At 54.5% G+C, this 20420-nt stretch overlaps 6 protein-coding genes across 6 annotated transcripts; 3 read left to right on the forward strand and 3 right to left on the reverse strand.

Moving 5' to 3' along the window:
- Positions 1 to 123: 123 nt before the first annotated feature.
- TRIREDRAFT_55321 (uncharacterized protein) lies at positions 124 to 3372 on the reverse strand (the record flags this gene model as incomplete). The annotated part of the gene is made up of 6 exons (XM_006962408.1): positions 124 to 884; positions 944 to 1052; positions 1117 to 1261; positions 1318 to 1505; positions 1556 to 3111; positions 3195 to 3372. The coding sequence occupies 6 exons, from the start codon at positions 3370 to 3372 to the stop codon at positions 124 to 126; spliced, it is 2937 nt and encodes a 978-aa protein (XP_006962470.1).
- A 957-nt stretch (positions 3373 to 4329) lies between these two features.
- Positions 4330 to 5460, forward strand: TRIREDRAFT_120300 (uncharacterized protein; the record flags this gene model as incomplete). The annotated part of the gene is made up of 2 exons (XM_006962196.1): positions 4330 to 4642; positions 4714 to 5460. The coding sequence occupies exons 1-2, from the start codon at positions 4337 to 4339 to the stop codon at positions 5458 to 5460; spliced, it is 1053 nt and encodes a 350-aa protein (XP_006962258.1). The 5' UTR covers positions 4330 to 4336.
- Positions 5455 to 8708, reverse strand: TRIREDRAFT_21553 (uncharacterized protein; the record flags this gene model as incomplete). Its single annotated transcript, XM_006961929.1, has 4 exons — positions 5455 to 6364; positions 6426 to 6884; positions 6968 to 7138; positions 8676 to 8708. 4 exons carry the CDS (start codon positions 8706 to 8708, stop codon positions 5540 to 5542), a joined length of 1488 nt encoding a protein of 495 aa, XP_006961991.1. The 3' UTR covers positions 5455 to 5539.
- Positions 8709 to 10206: 1498 nt separating this feature from the next.
- On the forward strand, positions 10207 to 11320 carry TRIREDRAFT_75116 (fatty acid elongase-like protein; the record flags this gene model as incomplete). The annotated part of the gene is made up of 2 exons (XM_006962197.1): positions 10207 to 10643; positions 10727 to 11320. Exons 1-2 carry the CDS (start codon positions 10245 to 10247, stop codon positions 11318 to 11320), a joined length of 993 nt encoding a protein of 330 aa, XP_006962259.1. The 5' UTR covers positions 10207 to 10244.
- A 470-nt stretch (positions 11321 to 11790) lies between these two features.
- Positions 11791 to 16910, reverse strand: TRIREDRAFT_55415 (guanine nucleotide exchange factor for ADP ribosylation factors; the record flags this gene model as incomplete). Its single annotated transcript, XM_006962409.1, has 8 exons — positions 11791 to 12006; positions 12096 to 12478; positions 12539 to 12645; positions 12708 to 13072; positions 13233 to 13470; positions 13552 to 13841; positions 13895 to 16458; positions 16508 to 16910. 8 exons carry the CDS (start codon positions 16908 to 16910, stop codon positions 11791 to 11793), a joined length of 4566 nt encoding a protein of 1521 aa, XP_006962471.1.
- An 812-nt stretch (positions 16911 to 17722) lies between these two features.
- TRIREDRAFT_21557 (chromatin remodelling factor-like protein) lies at positions 17723 to 20147 on the forward strand. The gene is made up of 4 exons (XM_006961930.1): positions 17723 to 17856; positions 17913 to 17922; positions 18013 to 18469; positions 18535 to 20147. The coding sequence occupies exons 1-4, from the start codon at positions 17745 to 17747 to the stop codon at positions 19939 to 19941; spliced, it is 1986 nt and encodes a 661-aa protein (XP_006961992.1). The 5' UTR covers positions 17723 to 17744; the 3' UTR covers positions 19942 to 20147.
- The last annotated feature ends 273 nt before the right edge of the window (positions 20148 to 20420 follow it).

Raw genomic sequence — 20420 nt, forward strand, 5'->3', positions numbered from 1 at the left:
AGGGAAATGGCATAGCTCCCGTGGACCCAACACACGATTGCTCTTTTATGACGAAAAAACCTCCTAGACTAAGATCCTGGTCGCCGTTTTCATGCCTTGATCTTGGGCTTCACCACCGCCCCTCTAGTTCTGTACCTCTTTTACGTCCTTTTTTCCATTTACCAGACTCTTCTGGCCCTCATGTGACACGTCGCCAACGTCAATGCCACTGATAAACATGGCGCTGACGCCCTCGAGCAGTGCAACAAACACACACAAAAGACTGGCAATCACAAAATGGCTGATGGTGGATCCAATTTCCAACCAAGACCCCTCATCCTTGACGACCCAGAAGAAGTAGAGGGTCAGGATGTCGCTGACTGCCATGACGACCATGAAGAATGCCGACGGCGCCACCCGGAGCCGCGTGTTCAAGATGCCAAGGTTTGCCGAAATGAGGACAAAGGGGATCATGAGCTTAAGGATGAGCAGTGCGCCCTGTGAAAAGGGGTCGAAGACTGGGATCAGCCGGTTCACGCTCTCCAGACTGAAGGATGAGACGGAGGCGACGTTTCCGGTGCTGAAGAAGGCGGATTGGAGGAGCACCATGAAGAACAGGGCAACGCGGGCGTCGGACAACCGCAATGGCCGGTACGATACGGCCGTGTCGGTCTTTGCGGCCCCGGTTGCACTGCCGTTCTGGGCTACGCCGAACGTCTCGAGACGATGCTCTAGACGCACCCAAATGAGAAGCAAAAGTGAGAAAGCGACATAGAAAAGGCCCTCGTACGATATCGTGAAGATGATGAATGTGGGAGCGCATGTGAAGAACATCATGGCAAGACGGTGCATGAAATTGCTGTTTGGTGACAATCGATGCAGCAGTGGCGTCAAAAAGGAGGAGACTATTGCTTTTGCGTTAGCCGATTGCCCTGTCAAACCCACGATTTACACGAATACATACTCAGAACAATCCAGCCCATGACCTGGTTGCCCAAGGGCAACCCTCGCTTGGCTTGAATTGACAGGGCGCTCGAGCGAGTCACCAGTGTAGCAAGAATGATGAGGCCAACCTGTGGTGGCAGTGTCAGCGCATTTCCCCTTGGTCAGCAAGACGTGAGATCGAATGATCATTACCTGGATGCCTGTTGCCACCCTGCTGAGTTGAGAGTTTTTGTACTTGTTGGATTCAACGCCCGCCAAGGAAAAGTCTGACAGTACAAACGGCTCGAAAGCCATGTACAACAAGCCGATCAGGCTCATGATCACACCGCTGACGACTCTAATCCGCGTTGTTAGCATGAATATGACAGCACAGGGTGCAGGTTTGCAACATACATCAGGTCAACGTTCTCAAGCTTCATTGCTGGCAAAAGTGTAAACGTGCTCATGACCAAGCAAGAGACTGCCCAGGCCGCGCTGAGTAGTGCATTCGAGCGAACAAAGGAAATGCCACACGTGAGAGGCCATATCGTCCCCAAGATGAACAGACCAGTCAGGATTTCGCGATGAATGTACCCAAGGGCCTAGTCCAAGTCAGTAACGGTCCAGAGTGCCGTGCGAAGAGCGAACTAACCAAAGATATGAGAATGGCACAGTAAATTATTGCATTCGCAACAAGAGTCGCAACCTGGCCAGCCGAATTGATGTGCGCAAACAGCAGCCGACCTCCCTCTCGCAGGTTGTCCCTCTGCGCAAAGACCTCTTCCCAAAACACAACGGGGAACAAGGCATAGGCGTAGTACGTAGGAGGGGACTTGGATGCGATGAAGGATGCGTACAATGCAGCCAAGACGGAGGAGAACCCAACAACGGTTGAAATGTTGCGCTTGGGTGCGGTGGGCGCCGGAACCACATACAGGTTAATGACCGTGGTGATGGCATATGCTATCCAGCCGAGGTACCCAACAGTGATCAAGGCACGCAGGAACAACCAGTCATAGGTCTGGAGATAGCGCAACCCTTCCAGGGTGAGGTTGATGAGAGCGTCGGACTCCTCGATAGCTTCTTCGTATTTACCGGAAGAGATCAGCTCGTCGATGCGAGCCACACGCTCAGCCGGAGTCAGTCCCGCAGCGCCAAAGGCACCGTAAGGCTTATATCTCATCTCGTTTGCTTGCTTCTTCTCTTCCTTGACCCTGTACATTTCCAGGATCTCGCGCGCATTGGCGAGCAATCCCTTTGCCTTTTGCCGTAAGTCTGCAGAGAGGTACGGGAGAGGCAACTTGCCCACAGAGTTTGCTGGAAACTCGGTGCCGATAAGGTAAGACATGAGCGCAGCGATATCAGCCTGCGCGACGTCGTGCCTTTGAACGTGATCCAGGTTCCAGTCGGCCGACAGATCGTCGTGGCCCGGGGCAATCTTCCCCGGATGCAAGACAGGGGAGGCCACGCCCGAGCCCCAGCAGACAAGAGGCGTCCTGGTGTTGTCCGGATGACCATCGCCGTGGCTGCCCCAGTCACTCATGCCGTGGTCCGCGGTGAAGACGAATGCAGTTCGGTCATCTCCATAGAATTTCTGAATGAGGTCTGTCACCTCTTGAACACCCCTGTCGACGATTTGGATATTGCGCAGATACTCCTTGGAAAATGGCCTAAACCCATGACCAGTCGTGTCCAGACCGAGGAGGTGAAGGAAAAAGACAACCTTGTCCTCTCGAAGGGCTCGGTCAAGAGTCTTGTTCTTTGCGGCCTGGGTGAAGAGGTCCTTGACGTGGTCAAAGACCCAGATGTCGAGGTGCGTCGCATCCTTGGAGAAGTCTTCAAAGTCGGCAGCATACATGTAAGCATCGACACGGCCGGGCACGGCTCCGCGCTCAAACATTGGCAAGATGTCGGGACTGCCCCAGCTCCAAGTATGACGGCTCCTGTTAAACACACTGTCAAAGTTGACAGGGTTGAGCTTCCACCCTGTTGCGACCGCAGAGACATCCTCGTAGAGACCGGCAATCATGGCCACATGGCCGGGTCGGGACTCGGTAGGCACACGAGTGTGCGAGACGCCGAATGTTCCATGGTGGAGGGCGCGGGAGCGGATAAAGGGAGCCAAGTGCCTGGGGACAAGGTCTGCGTCCGACTCGGGATATGGCTCGGGGAAGGCCTGGAAAGCTTTGTCGGCACGTAATCCGTCACCTATTGCCGAGGAGTCAGCTCGATTCGTAGAGTATAGCGGATGCAACCCAGAGGTAGAGGAAGCAGCCGTGGTGAAATCGTACCCACGAAGAGGACAAGTCGATCCGCAGGGCTCTTGATGTTTGCGGGACGGTCCACGGAGACCAGCTGCATGCCAGACACGATAGGGCTGACGAAGTAGATGTCGAAGATGGAATAGATGTACACCAAGTGGAAGACCACTGCCGTGGCCAGGAAGCCCAGCCGACCCATGGCGGCCATGATGGCGAACCTGGAGATGCGAGGCCGGGGGAAAGCAGGAGGAGAGGGAGAGGAAGCGAGACAGAGAGAGAGAGACGTCGAATGGCAGGACAATCAAAGAGCTTCCATAGCGTACCTTTTTACCAAACGCCTTGCAGAAGCAACAAACATGCGTGGTAATGACAAGGAAGAGAGAATGGCTAATCTAGGCGACGGATTCGCAGATTCCAGGCAAGGTAATGATCGTTGGCGCATTATGAGAGAGAGTAAGTCGAACACGACGTCGCGAAGGACATGTTTCTTGCATGCCGGCATTTGATAGGCCAATGGACGTTGGCAGTGACAGCTTCACAGCCACTCTCACCGAGGGGCAATTTTAATCTGGAAAAAAATAATATGGAGCATCCAATGCGCTCCAGAGAATTTCATGGCAGCAGAACTATTGCAGAACTAGGTGAAGGAAGCCATTGGTTTGATTGATACTTGATTGCGCATCTGGTTGCCTTGTGACGATCCCGACCATCAAGGTACACCTTCGTAGCACATAAGGTACCTAGTAGTTGTACTTAGGACTCTCACCACCTGAAGATGGCATGGCATTGCCGCACCATGGTGGGCATCGTATTTTGCCAGCAGCGAGTATTCCAACCATGCAACCCATCGCCTCAAAAGTTACTGGTACCTATCTAGCCTTTCAACAGTCGCAATTCTTAGGGAATGATATAATGATGATAATAATACGACAACTCTCGGCCTCTCAGTCTACATACCTGGTAGCACTGAAGCCCGCTGCTGCTGGTCGACGTCTTCCACGTGACTCATCCTCTGCTGGCCCAGCAGCGGCTTGCCGAGTCTACAACCGAGGGCCGCGTCCAGCCGCTCGCCGTGGTTCTAGTACTAATAGTCGCCTCGACGATATCCAACTGCTTCTGGGCCTGAAGGCGATGCTCGCAGACCTCTGCATCTTGTCCACCGATCCACCACCATGTTGCCCCTAACTCGACAGCTGCTCTCCAGGCGGGGAGACGCAGTCCTCGGCCGCTCCCTGCGGTGGGCGTCGTCCAGGTACAACAACAGCCGGAGCAGCGCCCTGTCGACGCTGGCGATCCTGGAGCAGCGAGACGGCCAGCTGGTCCACGGCTCGCTCAGCGCCATCACCGCGGGCATCAAGCTCGGCGGGCCCGTCCACGGCTTCCTGGCCGGCAGCAAGGTGTCGTCGGCTGCGGAGCAGGCCGCCAAGGTGAAGGGAGTGGAAAAGATCATCACCGTCGAGAATGACGCATATGACAAGGTCTGAGATACCCGCAGCCCTCATTGAATTCATATGGCCTGATGCTGACGCGAGATCAACCAAACTTTCAGGGTCTGCCAGAGAACTATGCGCCATTGCTGGTCGAAAACATCAAAAAGGGCAACTACACGCACGTCGTTGCCGGCCACACGGCCTTTGGCAAAAGCGTCCTGCCCAGAGTCGCCGCCCTGCTCGATTCGCAGCAGATCTCCGACGTCACGGCGATTGAGGACGAAAAGACGTTTGTTCGCCCCATCTACGCCGGGAACGCCATAGCCACCGTCGAGTCCACCGATGCCATCAAGATCCTCACCATCCGCGGGACTGCCTTCCCCGCGGCGACGCCAGAGGGCGCATCGACTCCCATTGAGAGCGGAGTGGACGCCAAGGCCGAGCCCATCTCGGAGTGGGTGTCCGAGGACCTGGCCAAGTCGGACCGCCCAGACCTTTCCACGGCGAGCAAGGTGGTGTCGGGAGGCCGCGGCCTCAAGTCCAAGGAGGAGTTTGACAGGATCATCTACCCTCTGGCCGACGCTCTGGGCGCCGCCGTTGGCGCATCCCGAGCCGCCGTCGACAGCGGATATGCAGACAACAGCCTACAGGTTGGCCAGACCGGAAAGGTGGTTGCGCCGCAGCTGTACATGGCCGTCGGCATCTCGGGCGCCATCCAGCACTTGGCGGGCATGAAGGACAGCAAGGTCATTGCGGCCATCAACAAGGACCCCGATGCGCCCATTTTCCAGGTCGCCGATGTCGGACTCGTGGGCGACCTCTTTGAGAAGGTGCCGGAACTGACTGAGAAGATTAAGAGCTCATAAAATGCTAGGATATACTACAATATAATACACTATCTACAATGCATCAAAGTACAATATAATGATCTAGGGCCCCTGCTTTTCAGTTGAGGGAGCCGAGCATGTCTCTAACGCTGGTGAACTTCTCTCTAGGTTTACCTCTTGTCGCCCCTCGAGCTGTTTCGGCCTGATCTATCTGGCGCCACTGATCCCAAGTAACCACTTGGTCTGCTTGAGGTCCGACATCTTCCTTAACTGCGCCCCATCCTCCGGCTGTGCCTTCTGCCGGGTGGTTCAGGAAGGGGGCCCCTGATAGCCAATCCTCAACCACGGCGTCTCCTGTCATGAAAGCGTCTCTCATGGTGGAAGCAATGACGCCCGTGGGGCCTCTCTTGACCCAGCCAGCACAGTAGACACCGGGCAGGGTGATGGGAGGGGTGCCGCTAGGTTCGCTCAGTCCAGGGAGCACCTGCGTCGCTCGACCCAGCCCGTCGTTGCGGATGACTCCTCGCTTTTCGTCGAACTGAATCCCGACCTCGGCAAATCCCGGCAGAGGCACCGACTTGTAGCCGACGGAACGGAACGCAATGTCCGACGGCAGCGTCCTTGTCTCTTCTGTGAGAGCTACGGACGACTGAGGGTTGTATGGGTCATCCAGTTTGGTCACGTAGAACTCGGTGCTGCCCACGCGGGAAGGATCCTGCTCGCTGCCAACAAAGGCCTTTGGCGACAGACAGCTGTCGAGTGACCAGGACTTTGGCGAGTCAGCCACGCGAGCTGCGGTCCCCTTTCGAAGGACCTCCATGAGCCTCTTGGCCGCTCTTGGAAGCTTGTCGAGAGCCGGCGGTATCAATGATTCATCCACTCCATGGAAGGCCACCCCCGAAAGGTTCATCAGCTCTCTGACTTCTTTGATTGTAAATGCGGCCTAGAATAGCTCGTTTAGCCAACGGAGGACGATTTGCCTCGGTACTGGTAGTTTCGCTTACTTGCATGGGCCCTCTCCGCCCTACAACGTGAACCCTCTTGATTCGGCTTTGAGCCAACTGCGCAAGGGCTCGATCTGAGATGTCAGTCTTCCTCAGCACGTCAAGGTCCTCTAGCAGGATCCTAGCCACATCCAGGGCAACGTTGCCTTGGCCGATGATGACGGCTTCCTCTGCCCGAGACAGGTCCGGCTCAAGGTGGCCGCAGTCGGGGTGGCCGTTGTACCAGCCGACGAACTGGCGGGCTGAGAAGATTCCCTTGAGAGACGCCTCGCCTGGAATGTGCAGCTTCTTGTCCTCTGCCGCCCCGTAGGAGAAGAGGACGGAGTCGTAGTGGCTCATGAGCACCTTGAGAGGAATGGTGCAGTGCTCCTCCAAGTGCCCGGGATGGCCAATGGAAGCATTCCCTATGAAGGTGAAGTTGGGGGACGCGGCAACCTCGTCAAACTTTTCTTGACAGTTCTGCAGAGGTGGTCAAGTCAGTTCGATTTGCTCTCCATCTGAGAGATACGACTCATAGAGCGGCAAGCGGGCTTCTTCTTCACCTTGACCTCCGGATGATCTGGCGCAACGCCATGACGCACGAGGCCAAACGGTACCGGCAAGGCCTCGTACATGTCGACGCGGGCCTGCGGGAGCTTGGACATGACCCGATACGCCGTGTAAAAGCCAGCCGGGCCGGACCCGACGACGGCCATGCGAAAGGGAGCATCGGCCTGCCGCGAGAGACATGGCGAGACAGAGAAATTCCGCCTGCAAGACAGGCTTCGGCGCGTCCACGCAGCACGCCTGCCACAGGTGAGAAGCATCACGAACACGGGCGTTGGCAAAGGCCCGTTCCGGGATGAAAGATCAAGGGTCCCTTCATCGTTGTCTAGTCGGATCGCGGAGGCTTTGCCGTCAAGCCGGGGGGGCCTCGAGATTTTAGACTTCTTCCCACAGCTCCATCCATCGGCATTCGGAGCTCCGAAAGCGCGTTGCTGTGGCAACCCGGGCCGACGCCGTGGAACGCAAACCAATCACAGCTCGGCAGCAGCAGTTCGTATTGGAAACAAATGCTGGCTGTGTATTACCCAGGTAGGTAATACTACTGTCTTTGTCTTTGCGCGACTGGCATTCCCGACCCTGTTCTTCTTCCTCTTCTTCTTCGCCGTCTTCCCTTGCGTGGGTAAAGCAGCAGCATTCCATTCACATACACGCAGCGCTTGCAAAGGGCCGAAGTGGCCCCCCTCCCACGACTCCGAGAGAATGGGCCAGCAGCCCTTCCTGTACGATGCGCAGCCGCGCGAGGACTCGAGATTCCCGCCGGTTGTCTTTGACCCAAAGGCCGTTACGCGCGCCAGCTGGGAGCCGAAGCCGAAGAAGCCCGTCCGAAAGGGACCCATGGTCTCGTTTGACCTGCATCCCGAGTATGTGTGATTCTTTCCAGAGCGAGACCCGAGAGCCACCAATTGATAGCATCCCCCGTTCAGCTACCATGTCATTCTACCGCATCGATACGGCGACCATACACCCTTGGATGGCAGTACCAAGGTCTACATTATATGGCTGCGGCGCTTCCAGCTTGTGCTGCGCGTGCTGCAGGTAGTCGCGGCCATTGGCGTGCTGGTTCTGTTTTCACTATTCACAAATGTGGACGACACAACGGCATGGGCAATGCGAATCCTGGTATGCATCTCGTCTCGCAGGCGCCATTCGGTCGTGTCAGTACATGTGAATCTAACCAGACAAACGCCGTTCCCAGCAAGCCGTCACCATTGCCCATTCGGGCTACGCCATCTATCACCTCTCTCGAGACGCAAACGCTAGAGCACCTGCATCCTCGGCGGCTTACCATTTCTGCGGAGTCTTGTTGGACTCGGGGTCCGTGGCTGGATATGTTCTCGGCGGTCTGACAGTCCACAAGAATGCAGCGGCCTGGGGCATCGCCCTCAACAACAAGGACCTGATGCCGACTTTTGTGTCGGCCGTCTTCTATGGCGCGATTGGCGCGGGCAGCACCCATCTGATTTCGCTTTCAGCAAGCGCCTGGTTGGGGTGGCTGTTCCGCAAGATCAGCCTTATGCCTCCGGATATGAACCCTCTGGAAGAGAACTTGACGGCGCGGCCCCTGCACAAGCGAAACAAGTCGTCTGTCTCGAGCGTCACGAGCACCGGAGCTGACCCCGATAAGCCGTGGTTGGAGAGCCGTCGTAACTCTGCAAGCGTCACGGACGGTGTCCCGGAGCGCGTCTCGATTTCGTTCATGCACACAAGGGGGGAATCGCGCGACTCTGCTATTAGCATGGGGTCTAGGATCAGTGCTTCTCCAGAACGAAAGAACGCTCCGCTGAGATACCTGCCGCGGGCTTCGAATCCAATCTCCTATGCTCAAATTCCGTCTCATGAGCCTGAGCCTGATTCTGAAGCTCAACCTCAACCGAAGAGAGTGCCGCAGACGCTCAGCGAGGCCTTTGGGATCATCAGTACGGAGATTCCAAAGCCGTCTGCGGCGCCGCGACCAATGAAGCCCGGCCAGCGACCAGCCGCTGCGGTACGCTCACATCGCTCTTCCGGGTCCAAGTCGTATGCGTCTCTGGCACAGCCCTATAGCATGGGCGGGATCTCGTCCGACGAGGAGGACGAGGAGGGGAGCACGTTGGGCGACATTCTCCGAAAGAAGGGCCGACGGGACGCTGCGCACCCCAAGCCCCTGACGTCGAACCCAATCCTGCCCAGGCCGCTAAATACTCGCCGTGGCCAGATCGACTTCGACGCCCAGTACGACACCGTCTCGGATGCCGAGCCGTCCAGCTGGTTGAGCCGCGACATTGACGACGGCGAGGAGCAGCCCAACATGCGGTCCCAGCGGTACCGCGACAGCTCGATCCAGCTCGACAGCCACTTTGACACGAGGCATTCTAGCGGAGAGGAAGATGCTGCGGCGGCAGCCCAGGGCACGCTCGGCAGCGGCCGCAAGGTGTCGTCTGGGAACGACTACTGGCCGAGCTCGTCAGCCGCGTATGAGCGCCGGAGGGTCAGCGGCAAGATTGCGGAAGAGGGCAGAGCAGAAGGAGGAGGCGGGTCGTATGGCGGGTATAGGTAAGGGGGGATAATGATATAATGTGCGTATGTGTCTATGTATGTGTCTTATGTATGTGTCTTATGTATGTATGTGGGTTAATTGAGCGAGTGAGGACGAGGCAGGGTTCGTCGGTAGAGACGTCGCGATGTTGAGATGATGACTGATATCAATGGCAAGCAAGCAATTTGGTTTCCCTCTGAGCATCTAGTGCTAAGGTACTAATAATCAGATCCATATCATATCTTCAGCACTGTAAACAAGGTTAGAGCCTCTGCTACTAATCGGATCACCGGCGCGCTCCGCAAATTTTAGCGGGAGGGGCTCCGGAAGCTCCGTTCGTTGAAGCATCTCTCGAGGCGCATGTACTCTGGACCAGATCTTGGCCACGTTCTGCTGCGACCTGTTCTTGCTTCTGTGCGCTTCGCCGGAGTACTCGGTACCGCCGGACCTGGAAAAAAACCGCCATGCCCATCCGGATCGCCCTGCTTGCAGCCACTCGGCGTTGAGTTTCTTTTGGGGGAGAGGCGTCTTTGTCTTACCTGGCACCACCTATTAGGTATTTTCTTTCTCTTTGTCTAGGCCTGTTCTCGTTCTTTTTTTCTCCCTTCTTTTTCTTTTTCTTCTTCCCTTTTCTTCTTTATCTTTCTCTTATCGTGATTCTCTTTCGTCCTTCTTTCTTCTTCTTTTCCTTCTCCCCTTTCGTTCATTGCGCGTCTTCCTTGACCCAATTGGCGTTCTGGTGCCGGTGATTTGCTGCCATGGCGAGCTCGCTGCCTCTTCCCACCATCGACAGGCCCTTTGGCATCCGCCTCTGGCCGCTCTTCAGCAAGGCCTTTGAATATGTGGCTGGCTATCCGGCCGAGGAGTTTGACTTTGTCGTTGGCAAGACGCCAATGTCCACGCTGAGGGACACGTCCATCTTTGTCGCCATCTACTATCTCGTCATCTTTGGTGGCCGCGAGCTGATGCGGAACCGGGAGCCGTTCAAGCTCAAGACGCTCTTTTTGATACACAACTTTGTCCTGACTGCTGTCAGCGCGGCGCTTCTGGCGCTGTTTATCGAGCAGCTGCTGCCCACAATTGCTCGGCGTGGGCTTCTTTATTCCGTTTGCGATGCCAATGGCGGATGGACACAGCCGCTTATCGTGCTGTATTATGTAGGTTTCTTTTTTTTCTCCCTCCCTCTGCTGCATTGTGTTGAGGATTGGGCTGTGTAACTGGTGCTAATCATCATGAACAGATGACCTACCTCACCAAGTATCTCGAGCTCTTGGACACGGTGTTCCTCTTCCTTAAGAAGAAGCCCCTGACGTTCCTTCACTGCTACCACCACGGCGCAACGGCACTCCTCTGCTACACGCAGCTCATTGGCAGCACGTCCGTCCAATGGGTCCCCATCACCCTCAACCTGCTCGTCCACGTCGTCATGTACTGGTACTACTTCCAGAGCGCTCGCGGCGTGCGCATCTGGTGGAAGGAGTGGGTGACCCGCCTGCAAATCATCCAGTTCGTCATCGACCTCGGCTTCGTCTACTTTGCGTCCTACACGTACTTTGCGTCCACCTACTGGCCCTGGATGCCCAACTGGGGCAGCTGCGCCGGCAAGGAGTTCGCCGCCTATTCCGGAATTGTCATCCTCAGCTCCTACCTCGTCCTCTTCATCTCCTTTTACTTTGCGACATATGCGAAGAAGGGGGGCAAGGCTGGCGGCAAGAAGTCGCTGCGCGAGGCTCCCAAGGCGGCGGCTTCGGCCTCTGGCTCTTTTGTGGACGCTGCCAACTCTCACCGCACTTCTACTCCTAATGGTTCTTCGGTTCGCTCTCGGAGGGCTTAGATCTCTTCACGCTACTACTACTACTACGACTACTACTACTACGACGAGACGACGAGGACGAGGACGACTAAATGAGGCTGAATGACCGAAAAGCACGAGCACTGCGTTCAATATTCGCGGCATGGGCCTTTGGACAAGTGGTGCCACGCTCGACAATCAAGCGTATCCGGCTCAAAAGTAAGGGGAAGGCATGTAATGGCAGCACATTGTGATTTGATGAGGACTTTGTCTACAGGTCGAGCGAGAGGCCAAGTCATAGAGACTCAGATCTCATTCTGTCCATGGTCAAATAACCGCTATCTAGTCACTTAGTACACGTAATATAATATAGAATAGAACGAATGAGTTACGACAGAATAGCACGCCGAGGCTATATGCAGCTTATCACCAATATCATTACAAATTATACAGAGTGTGAGCATGGATATACCAGTATTCTAGCCAAAAACAAGAAGAAGAAAAATGTCCATCTATTGCTTCTCTTCGTCCTCTTTGGCCTCACCAGACTGCTCGGGGACTTCTTCACCAAGAATCTCGTTCCGCAAGTCTGGCAAGAATCTGTTCACTCTCTCCCACGTCTCATCCCAGAGCTTCTTTCTGGATGGATCTTTTGCAGGAGACACCAGATAGCCACTGGTGGCCATGAATAGAACAACGTTCTTCAGGTTTTCCCGTACCGCTTCCGCCTGCAGAACAATGGGGTCAGCTCGTCCGTCCAGCTCTTCGCACGCCTCAGGCGTCCATCGAAAGAGACAAAGGCGCCAAGGGGACTTACCAAACTGTCGCCTTGACCACTATTCATGAGGCGATCCATGATCTCGATAATCTTGATCCACAGGTCCAGCATGCCATCCCACTCGCTCAAGAGCACCATGTACTGCAAGAAGACTTTGCAGAGGAGGGATGCCACTTGGACGCGCATTTCACTCATGCCTTCGCGGTCGGATGAGTACACCTCCGGCTTCAGCAGTCTGAAGATCAAGGGAAACAAGACTTTGCTGAAAATTGCCGTCCATTCCTTTGGATCGCTGCAGGTGAGCTCGGGCGAGAGCAGTGACCTTTGCAGGGCAGAGAATGCCAGCTGCCGAACATCGCGGCAGGAATTGGTGCACTGCGTCGTCAGTGCTTGCAGAATGGGCAACCAATAGGCCGACCACGCTGATAGACCTGTTAGCATATCAACACATACCATGAGGGACTGATACATGGACAACGCACCCTCGCTACTTTCTAGATGAGACTGCTGCATAAGCTGCGGGATCCGAGCCGTCATGCCATACAAAGCATTGACTGCCTGGCAGCCTCTTGCTGTTACTTGGGGGTCCCTGTCTGATGTGTCAGCTCTTGATTCTTTGGAAGAATATAAGAATATGGGTCGCCAACTTACACCTTCTTCCTCGTTGCTTCGGGAGACTTGGGATCGCGGGCAGCAAGGGGGTCGGCCGCTGATGCAAAATGATTCAGGAGGGAAATCGCTGCTTCGTAGTTGTCGGCCATGATCGCTGGCGGAGTTCCGGTAGTGCTTCTCTCCAATATGTCGAATATCTGAGCCGCGGCATTGGCGTCGCCAGCCACAACCCGTAGAATGACCCAAAAATCAGGAGACGTCATCATCTCGCTCCTTAGGGGCCCGGGGTCCCGCGTACAGATCGACAGACCAGAAAGTATAATGTCCGCTGTCTTCAGCAGCAGATCCTGCGGTAAGCTGGAGATGGTATGCAGGAAGATGGGAACGTTGACGAAATCGTGGTCCTTTCATATTCAAGTTAGTCAAAGCGACCTCTTCGGCATGGGCAGGGGTACATACGTAGCCCGACTTCAGAATCATCAGACCATAGAATGCCGCCCGCGAGACGGTAATACCGTGCCATTGACTGTGGTCGCGCAAAATGCCATGAATGGCATCGAGGACTTGCTTCGTCGTAGTTGGATCACATCCACCGTCTCGGATGGTCAATATGGTACAAAGCTCAAGGATAAAAGGCGTGCTAGGGTCGTAACTCGGTAGGCCTGTTGCCGGGTTTGGCCCATTAGGGGGTACAACCGCCACATTATCTTGCTTCACCCCGATGACGGCCGAGGGGTCACTCTCCGGCAGCTGATCCAGTAATGCCTGGACTAATATGTCGATGCGTGCTGGAGGCAGTTTGCTACATAGGATCAGCAAAAGTAGCATGTCTTCACGAGGTAGCCGGTAATGGCACAAAAGAAAGGGCCTTTAGTAAACTTACGAGATGTTGTTCAAGACTTTGTCAATGTGACAGGAGTTGATGCAGTCAACAGTGCATAATGTGCTTTCGAGCTCCTCGTCTGACGGCTCTGGAGGATCATCCGCAGCATAGCTGGAGATGTACGAGGTGAATGCAGAGAAGAATCCAACGTCGTTAGATCTTGCTGCCCTATCAATGACTTGCGAGGGAGTCTGTAGAGGAATGGCTGGGATTGGTAGAGTTGGAAGATCAGTTGAGGACAACGGGGGTGCTAGGGAGTTCAAAAAGAGATGAATCCATATCTGAATGATCTGTAGGGAGTTAGCTTGACGTGACGATAAAGATACCTCAGGAAATCACTGACATGTTTCCACCCGTCTTGAATGAGAGCCTCGCTGCCAGTGACGACCCGGAATAATACGAGGACTGCGAGCTGCGCGCGGAAGTCTCTGCCGAGCTTCACAGCCAGCTCACTGACCATGACACTGCCGTCGCCAACTTGGACCTCGGTATTGAGAGAAGTGTTGAACGGCACGCGGGTAGCCAAGGTGGTGATGTGACTGAGGCAGTAAACAATCTGATCAAGTGCTTCGACATTGCCATACTTGGTTGCAATGCGAGCGCACTCATCAAAACCGGTAACAATTCTGGCGAAAACGGCATCGTCGGTTGCAGACATGAAGACGTACGACAGGGCTGAGACGACCGGCTTCCAGGTTGCAGCAAACATGTCGCCGTCGTAGATGTTGGTGTCGCAGAGAAAGAGGTTGCCAGCCGTCTCAGACTTCACAAGAAGCTCTCGCCAGGCGTAATCGAAAGCATGCTGGTTGTCGTGCTCGTCTGGCAAGATGATTTCGTTCGATTTGATGGTCTCGTAGATATCTCTTAGATAGTCCGGCGAGAAATCCTTGCCATCATTTTGCCCTCGCAAATTTCTAGAGAAATCATTGAGCGTCATCCTCTTCATGCTCTTCACATTCGGGTTGTGCTGATCAGTATTCAGAATGATGATGGCATATGTCAAGATGAAGACAGCGTCTTTGTTTGCCACCTCGGAGAGCGTGTTGCAATCACAATACTTCTCCGAGAACGACTCGACTACCGCCGCGATTAGGGGCGCTTCACCCGGCAACCGGAATGACTCCAGCAGCAACCTCAAGGCTTGGTCGATTCGTTTGCCGGAAAAATCAAAAAGGTCCATGAAGGCAGCCAAGATAGCTTCGTTTCCCTTTTTGGACAGAAAGTCTCCGAGCACGGCCTTTGATATCCGGGATGTGCCTTTGAGAAACTTGGCCACCGAAACGGGGTCGTTGATATTGGTAATGATGTTGTTCGCTTCCAGATAGCTCAACCCCAACTTCGGCTTCTCGTTAAACTTGCTCGTGCCTATGATAATCTTTCTTTTCTTTCGCCTTTTCTCTCTCAGCTCTTCGGGATCTGGGCAGTTTTCGTAAACGGGCTCATCATTTAACCTCTCAGCCATGAACTGGATGAATCGAAGGAGTGCGTCCAGGCAGAGAGGCGGCACACTTGTAGTACTCCACGTAGCAGAGTCCGGCAAGGCGTTACGCGCAAGTAGCCCAATGACATCCTCACACAGGTCCGACCTGTCTTCGTCACAGTCGTAGTTGACAAACAACTCAGTAGCAAATGTTGGCATCCTCGAAAGCACGCCGAGGGCCTCCACCATGGCCTGCCTAGCATCAGGTTTGCGCGCTCCTCCCTCCAAGCCAAGTTTTTGTCGGTCCTTGACGGGAACTGGAGTCGCTCGTCCGCTGTTGGTCTGCGACGGTGGCGGCTTGACCAGTTTCGGTGTCTCGGGTATGCCAGCGTACAACGATGGGTCGATTCCGGCTTCACGAGGGATGGGGACCTTTGGGTGAAGGCACGCTACCAGATAGGACAGGTAAAGCTCCTGCTGGAGTTTGAGGATGCCCCTGCAGGTCGCAAGCAGAGTGCCGGTAACCGTTAGCGATTCCTGCAGAATAGCCATGTTGTCAGACCGTACAAGCTGGAAGAGATAACAGCACAGCTGATCCTTGGCAATGGTAGCCAAAGCAGGGTGACGAGCGATGAATGACCCGGACACTTCTAATGCAACATGTATGATCCTCAGGGCCACCACTCTCATTGTGTCTGTATGATGCCGATCGTTGGGGTCCAGGAAGTTGACCAGAACTCGGAACAGCTCCCTGACGGACGGGAGCGAGTATGGCCGGAGATCCAGGGACTCTGTGTCGCTTTCTCCATTGTCTTCGTTGTCGGGATCGAGGACAGGCCCTTCGTCAGCCTTCTCACCGTCACCGCGTCCTTCTTCTGCCTTCTCAGGCTCGCTGCTGTCGGGAGCTCCCATAGCAGGAGGACTGTCTCCAGTAGTTGCGGGCACAATGGGCTCTGCAACAGCGCTACCAGCGGTCGTGTCCATTTTGACATTTTCCATGTGCTGGTCAGCCAGCTGATCCATGACCGAAGAATCGTCGCCAGCCTCGACCTCGATATGTTTGATATCCTCGAATATGATTTGGCACATCCGGACCAGAACGGCTTCGGCGGTCCTTCTCAAGACAGGCGAAAATCGAGGTTGAGAGCATATAGCCAATCCACGGCCCATCATGTCGCAAACGCTCTCGTCGCTGAGTATGTAGCCACCCGGTCCGGACATCATATCCTCCATCAAGTTGAGGATCATGAGCAGCACAACTTCACCCTGCGCTGAATCGCTTATATCGAATTGACAATGCGTAACAGCCGCCGAGAGTGACTGCATAGCCAACGCAAAGCGCGGGGATTCGGGAGAGATAAATCCATATGCCAAGAACTTTCTTAATGCGCCCAGAGCCAATATCGTAATTGGTGCTGCGGTCCCCTTCTCCTGGATCACAAAGAGGAACGGCGCAAGCAGCGTCAGGGCATCGAATGAATGAATATCTACGTAACATTAGCCGACAGTAAGTGACAAGCTGAACTAGGTACACACTCTGAACTCCGGTGATCTCGTGGCGAAGGTTGCTGAACCCCGTGATCATGGGGCTATCCTGCAAGCCCTTGGCCCTCTGCCCCTGAAAGCTCCAGCGGCTGCTGGCCGCTTCATCGCGGTCCCCGTCCCTGAAGGGCCCTCCTCCAACGCCTCGTTCCCGTGGTTTAGGGGATCCGAACTGTATCGTGTTTGGGTTTCCGCCAAGTATGGCAGATACAGAGAAGTGTGGAGAGCGCGCATGCTTTTGAATCGCCGACGTGATTGCTATGCATTCGGATATGACGAGTGACACAGGATCGACGGCCACGGATACAGGACGGCTTCGGTATTGCATCCTCGGAATTTCATGGTGGACTGACGGCGAGGCAGGACGCACGCTGCGCACAGGTGAAGGGGGTGCCATCTTCGCAATGCATTGGCTATTCGCCAATGGAGTTTGTCGCTCTGTTCAGAACATTCGCAGGAGAAGAAGGGTTTGTAAGGCTGTGTCAACAGAGGCGGCCACGTCTATGGCAAGGATCAAGACTCGAACCAAGGACAGCAGAACAACTTCCTCCCAGAGCTGTACCAGGGACAGGTATGCTGTCATTACAGCTTGCATCCACTTGGTGGTGGTGGGTGCATGGTTGAAGCACGAACCATGGACACGCTTAGTCACACTATCATGCACAGTACTAGGTAGTAGGTAGCACTACTACTACACAGTACCTCTACCCACCCATACAAGACCTTACCCGAAGATGGTCGTACTCAGTATATAGGTAAGAATATACCTGCCTACCTGTATGCTTTAATTATCACTCAATTAGTTATATACGGGGTGAGGTAAGTAGAAACTGATTATTACTAAAGTAATTAAAAGACTAGTTATAAATTCTTAAGTCTTCAGATTAATTAGAAGATATAATATAGGTACTTGTCATATACTGTTATAAAGTATTAAGTAGTAGATGAATATTTAGGGATATTATTACATAGGCGTCAGAAGAATTCATGAGGCTAAGACATCACTAGTCCGGAATGAGAAAGAGCCTGCTACCCAATAGGAACTCCTTACTGTGTCTCCTGCCTTCTCTCATACTCCATACTGTGCCAACTTGCTAGTACTGGCGTTGCCTGTCGCGTTAAAAATACAGACACCAGCCAACTCCTCCAACCTTTGCTGCGCGTCATCCCGTCAGGTTGGATTTCTGTCTCCCATCCTCCATCCGCTTACGATCAATAGAGACGCGTCGCAATGGATGACTCCACGGCATTCGGCTCTCCGGGAACCGCGGCATCGCCGGCGGCCAACCCTGCCCTCTCGCAGCCACCGTCGCAATCCAATGTCAAAAGCCAAGATTCCCAAGGTCAGCCATCACCAATCGGCTTCCACCGAATCATACAAGTCTAACAATGCCCATAGATGTTCAGATGTCTGAGGAATCTTCAAGCGCAGAGCAGGCCACTCAGGGCGGCGAAAGCCCTGCAGCTGGCGCGGCAGTGGACGCAAGTGACGCCCCGAGTGACTCGGCTGCACCCAACGCTGCCGGTCGTCTCGATGAAGAGATGGGCGATGTGTCTGAGGACAAGCAAGGTCTGTCTGCTGGCTCGAACGATGCCGCTGCTGCCTCAAATGGCGGGGTAGAAACCAAGTCGAAGGAGGCTTTCGAATCAGCCGCCAGGGATCATCTCATCTCTCAGACGCATGCGATTGTGCTGCCGAGCTACAGCACCTGGTTCGACATGAATTCTATCCACGATATCGAGCGCAAAGCGATGGCGGAATTCTTCAACAACCGCAATCGAAGCAAGACTCCTGCTGTCTACAAAGATTATCGCGACTTCATGATCAACACCTATCGACTAAACCCGGCTGAATACCTGACGATGACAGCCTGCCGTCGCAATCTTGCCGGTGATGTCTGCGCCATCATGCGCGTTCATGCGTTTCTCGAACAATGGGGCCTGATCAACTACCAGGTAAATTCCCAGCACATGACGGAGCCTTGCGTCATCCCACGCACACCGCTGACACTCTTCGATAGGTTGATGCCGATCAGCGACCGTCGCATGTTGGCCCACCGTTCACCGGCCACTTCAAGATTATATGTGATACACCGCGGGGACTTCAGCCCTGGCAACCTGCCGCAGATCCCGTGGTTTTGGAAGGCAAGAAGAATCGGGACACCGAAGAAAAGGCCAATGCTTCAGCCCCCAGCAAGGGTGACCTGAATCTGGGAATTGGTCGCAACATTTATGAAGCCAGCGCTAAAGGGACACCCATCACAAAGTCAGAAAGCCAGAGAAATGGCGATGACGCTTCCATCGAAGAAACCGCCAAGGCGCCAGTGTCCAAGGTCAACTGCCACCAGTGCGGTAACGATTGCACCAGGATATACTACCATAGTTCCCAGTCGGACGCGAGGGCGAAGGCGAAGTTTGATCTTTGCCCCAACTGCTTCACCGAGGGCCGGTTGCCTGCGAACCACAGCTCCAGCATGTATTCCAAAGTCGAAAACCCGACGTACACATCTGTTCTCGATCGAGATGCGCCGTGGACCGACGCAGAAATCCTACGCCTGCTCGAGGGCCTTGAGCGGTTCGATGACGACTGGGGAGAGATTGCGGAACACGTTGGTACTCGAACGAGGGAAGAATGTGTGCTGCAGTTCCTCCAGTTGGATATCGAAGAGAAGTATCTGGATTCGGAGGCGCCTACGAACAACCCTACCGGCTTATCCATGCTTGGAAGTCAGCACGGTCATCTGCCTTTTAGCCAGGTAGACAACCCTGTCATGTCTGTTGTTGGATTCCTGGCAAGCCTGGCAGACCCAGCCAGCACTGCTGCCGCGGCAAACAGGTCAGCAGATGAGCTCAAGCGCAATCTACGAAAACAGCTCGATGGTGCGAACCAGACAGGCAACGCAGCGGCGGGAGATAAGAAGGAGAACGAAGTGGACAAGGCGGAATCTATGGATGTGGATTTCCGACAGACAACCGTGACCACGACTACTACTACAACGACTTCGACTACTAAGACGTCGCTTGCTTCCATTCCCTTGGCATCTATCGGTGCTCGCGGAGCTGTCTTTGCATCCCACGAGGAGCGGGAGATGACAAGACTGGTCTCGGCAGCCTCCAACGTGATGCTTCAAAAGCTCGAGCTGAAGCTCAAGTACTTTGACGAGATGGAAGAGCTGCTGCGCGAGGAGCGCAGAGAACTGGAGCGAGGCAGGCAGCAGCTGTTCTTGGACAGACTGGCCTTCAAGAGGCAGGTTCAGGCCATCCAAGACACATTGAATGCGGCGGCAGAAGTAGGCGGAGCACAGGGTGCTCGAATGGCGCAAGATATCACCATGGATGGCGAGAAACTGGGGTTCCAACCCGTATTGGATGGTCAGTCGATGCTGCCACCGAGCAGCAGCGGTCAGGTCAAGACATTTGAAGCATAGAGGCCTTGGGGTCTTGGAGGGCCTGGTTGATCGGCCCTGGGGCACCACCACTGGTGATGGTATTCTGGGAAGCTTCGGAGTTGGAGAGCTTGGAAAGGAAGCAAAATAGGCACCTGCTGACTTGATAATGTATGGTCTGGGGAGTTTGGGATATTATGCTGCGAAAGAGGATCATTTACCTCGTTTTACTTTTTCCCTGGCCGGGTGTACCAGTATGACTACTAGCAAGGTAGGTAATTCAAGCTTTATTGAGTTCATAGGAGCCGATTCTGCGCCATCATGTGTGCCTCGTTGTCGATACCGCATCAGTCCTCTTATTGGGAATGACAATGTTGGACTTTTGATGTGCTGTCTGTGTCAAGTGCTGCCTTCATGTTTGTACGAAGTACCGCCTCTCGAAACTCGGCAGTGCGTATACCTCGCGCCGACGCTACGCAACTGTGGCCCATAAGCTCCACGTCGACAGCTTCTCGCCCCAC

This window comes from Trichoderma reesei (genome assembly GCF_000167675.1).
Source record: "Trichoderma reesei QM6a unplaced genomic scaffold TRIREscaffold_2, whole genome shotgun sequence".
Taxonomy (NCBI): Eukaryota; Fungi; Ascomycota; class Sordariomycetes; order Hypocreales; family Hypocreaceae; genus Trichoderma; species Trichoderma reesei.